The following is a 2732-nucleotide window of genomic DNA, read 5'->3' as shown; positions in this document are numbered from 1 at the left end:
TTCAAAGCAGTTCGGAACATGAGTAGTAGATTACGAGGTATTCCGAAGGCTCAAAGCAGTTCGGAATAAGAACTTTGTTTATCTTTACAATGCAGTTTTCGGTACAGAGTCCGCTTCTCTCATTCCTAAACCTTGTAGTATTCTATTAAAGGTTGGTTCAGGTAAGGCTTTTGTAAAGATATATGCCAGTTGATCAGAGGATCTTACAAAGTGTACTTCAACATTTCCATCTTCTACGTGATCCATAATGAAATGATACAGCAATGCAATATGTTTTGTTTTTTAGTGTTGCACTGGGTTATGACAAATCTGAATTGAACTTTCGGAATCATGGTAGAGAGGAATCCTCTTCGTATTTATCCCATAATCTCGAAGTTGATTATGAATCCGTACAACTTGAGAAGTGCATGATGCAGCTGCGATGTATTCAGCTTCTGCAGTAGATAGGGATACACAGGTCTAATTCTTTCATTGCCAACTGACAAGTTTTTCATCTAGAAACTGACATCCTCTATAAGTGCTTTTACGATCGAGACCAAAACCTCCAATATTAGCATCAGAGAAAGCTTGAACAAAGAATACGGAGTTGGAAGGATACCAGATTTCGAGAGAGGTCGTTCTCTTTAGGTATTGGAAAATGTTCTTCACAGCAGTCATATGTGGTTCTCGTGGATTCACCTAAAACCTGACACAATAGCAAACATAAAACATGATATCTGGATGACAAGAAGTAAGATACATTAAAGAACCAATCATTTTTCGATAAAGAGTAATATCCGCTGCTGGTTTGTCTAAGGATGGTGTAAGCTTCATTCTGAACGCCATTGGAACCTTAACCTTTGAATCTCCCACCATTCCGAATTTCACAAGCAAGGACTTCATGTAGACTTCCTGGTTGATAAATATACCCTCCAAGCTTTATCTAATATTTTGACCAAGGAAAATATTAATAGGGAGCCATTGAGCCCATCTCAAATTTAGTTTCCATAATTTTTTGGAATTCAACAATTAATATAGGATTAATGGATCCGAAAATGATATCATCAACATAAACTTGGACGATCATTAGATGGTCACCATTTTTCTTGCGAAAGAAGGTTAGTTCAACCGAATCTTGTTTAAACTTGGATTGTTTCAAGAAGAGAGTTAGGGTTCCATACCATGCACAAGGTGCCTGCTTTAAACCATACACAACCTTATCTAAAATGTAGCAACGATTTGGATATTTCTCATTCAAGAATCTTGGTGACTATTCTACGTAGACCGTCTCTTCTAATTCACCATTCAGAAACACACATTTAACATCCATTTGATAGACTTCGAAAATTTTGTGCATTACACAGGCAAGGAAAATCCGAACAGATTCTAACATTTCAATCGGTGCGAATGTTTCTTCATTGTCTATACCTTCCTCTTGGCAATATCCTTTCACAACCAACCGAGCTTTGTTCCGAATTATATTGCCTTCCTTGTCAAGCTTATTCCGAAACACCCATTTTAAACCAATCACAGATGCACCCTTCAGAGTTGGAATCAATCTCCATACTTTTTTATGATCAAACTTATTAAGCTCATCATGCATTGTGTGCACCCAATCGGAATGATCAAGAGCAATCTTTACCATTTTAGGCTCACTTTTGGAGATGAGCGAATTAAACATGCAACTAGAATATATTTATTACCACCAATGCTCTCAATGGCAGATGGACCACAAAGATCAGTGTGTAACAGTTCTAGTGGCTCGATTACTTTGGTGTTTACAATAGTGGAGTGACTTTTATGACTTTACTTTTATAGCTCGCATGCAGCACATAGATTTTCCTTCTCAAACTTAAGAATAGGAGTCCTCGCACAAGATCTCCAAGTACAAGTTTGCTGATGTCCTTGAAATTCAGATGCAAGAGTCTTTGGTGCCATAGCCAACTGTCATCCAAATATGCATTTGTAAGTAGGTAAATGGAAGGCTTCCTGGTGATTGGTTTTATGTTCAAAGGAACATCTCTCCCTTTCTTTTGGAGTTCTGAAGCAATGCCTTTTTTTCTTCTCAGTGATTTCTAATCCCTCATCATTGAATCATACTTTAATCCATATACCTACAACCAATTGAGAAATACTTCTTAGATTATATTGCAAACCTTCCATATAAGCTACCTTCTAAATGGAGAATTTGCCATTTGTAATCATGCCATATCCTTTGATCTCCCCTGTGGCATGATTTCCGAACTTTACTCTGCCACCGTCCTTTAGTGATCAGAATTCCCTCAACTCTTCTCTCCTTCTTGTCATGTAACGCGAACAACCACTATCGATGTACCATTCAGAGTCATATTGTTCGTCACCTATTACCTACAAAATTCAGAGAGACTTAGGAACCCAAACTTTCTTGGGTCATTGTGAGGTTTTCTTATAAACAAGAAAAGTTATATCTGTATCAACCCATGAGGTTCTTTTTAGCAAAACACTATTCTCTCCACTGAATATTTTAAAACCCTTCATTTTATTATCACAAAGATTAACCTCATGGTTTAGAAAACTATTCGTTTGTTTTGAAAATTATTGTTACGGTAAAACTCTTGGTTTAGAAACCTGTGAAGTGGAAGTCCATGGCTTTGAAAATGATTTAGGTTTCAGATTAGAAGAGGATTTCGCATTTTGATTTGCAAATCTTTTTGGGTTAACAAAATTGGAATGTTTAGATTTCTATAAACGCTTTCTTTCTTTCAAGTTCTTCA

The 2732-nt window shown here is 36.7% G+C and overlaps 1 protein-coding gene across 1 annotated transcript; it reads right to left on the bottom strand.

The window, feature by feature from the left end:
• Positions 1 to 1249: 1249 nt before the first annotated feature.
• LOC145046926 (putative mitochondrial protein AtMg00820) lies at positions 1250 to 1624 on the bottom strand. The gene has a single exon (XM_078995190.1). It carries the CDS (start codon positions 1622 to 1624, stop codon positions 1250 to 1252), a length of 375 nt encoding a protein of 124 aa, XP_078851316.1.
• Between the last annotated feature and the right edge of the window lie 1108 nt (positions 1625 to 2732).

Source organism: Lactuca saligna, chromosome 5 (assembly GCF_052625555.1).
Source record: "Lactuca saligna cultivar CGN05327 chromosome 5, ASM5262555v1, whole genome shotgun sequence".
Classification (NCBI taxonomy): domain Eukaryota; kingdom Viridiplantae; phylum Streptophyta; class Magnoliopsida; order Asterales; family Asteraceae; genus Lactuca; species Lactuca saligna.
This window is presented reverse-complemented; position numbering and strand designations above follow the sequence as displayed.

What these genes read in the sequence shown, in the direction of transcription:
- LOC145046926 (XM_078995190.1), bottom strand. Translation starts at nt 1,624, where the DNA reads ATGGTAAAGATTGCTCTTGATCATTCCGATTGGGTGCACACAATGCAT.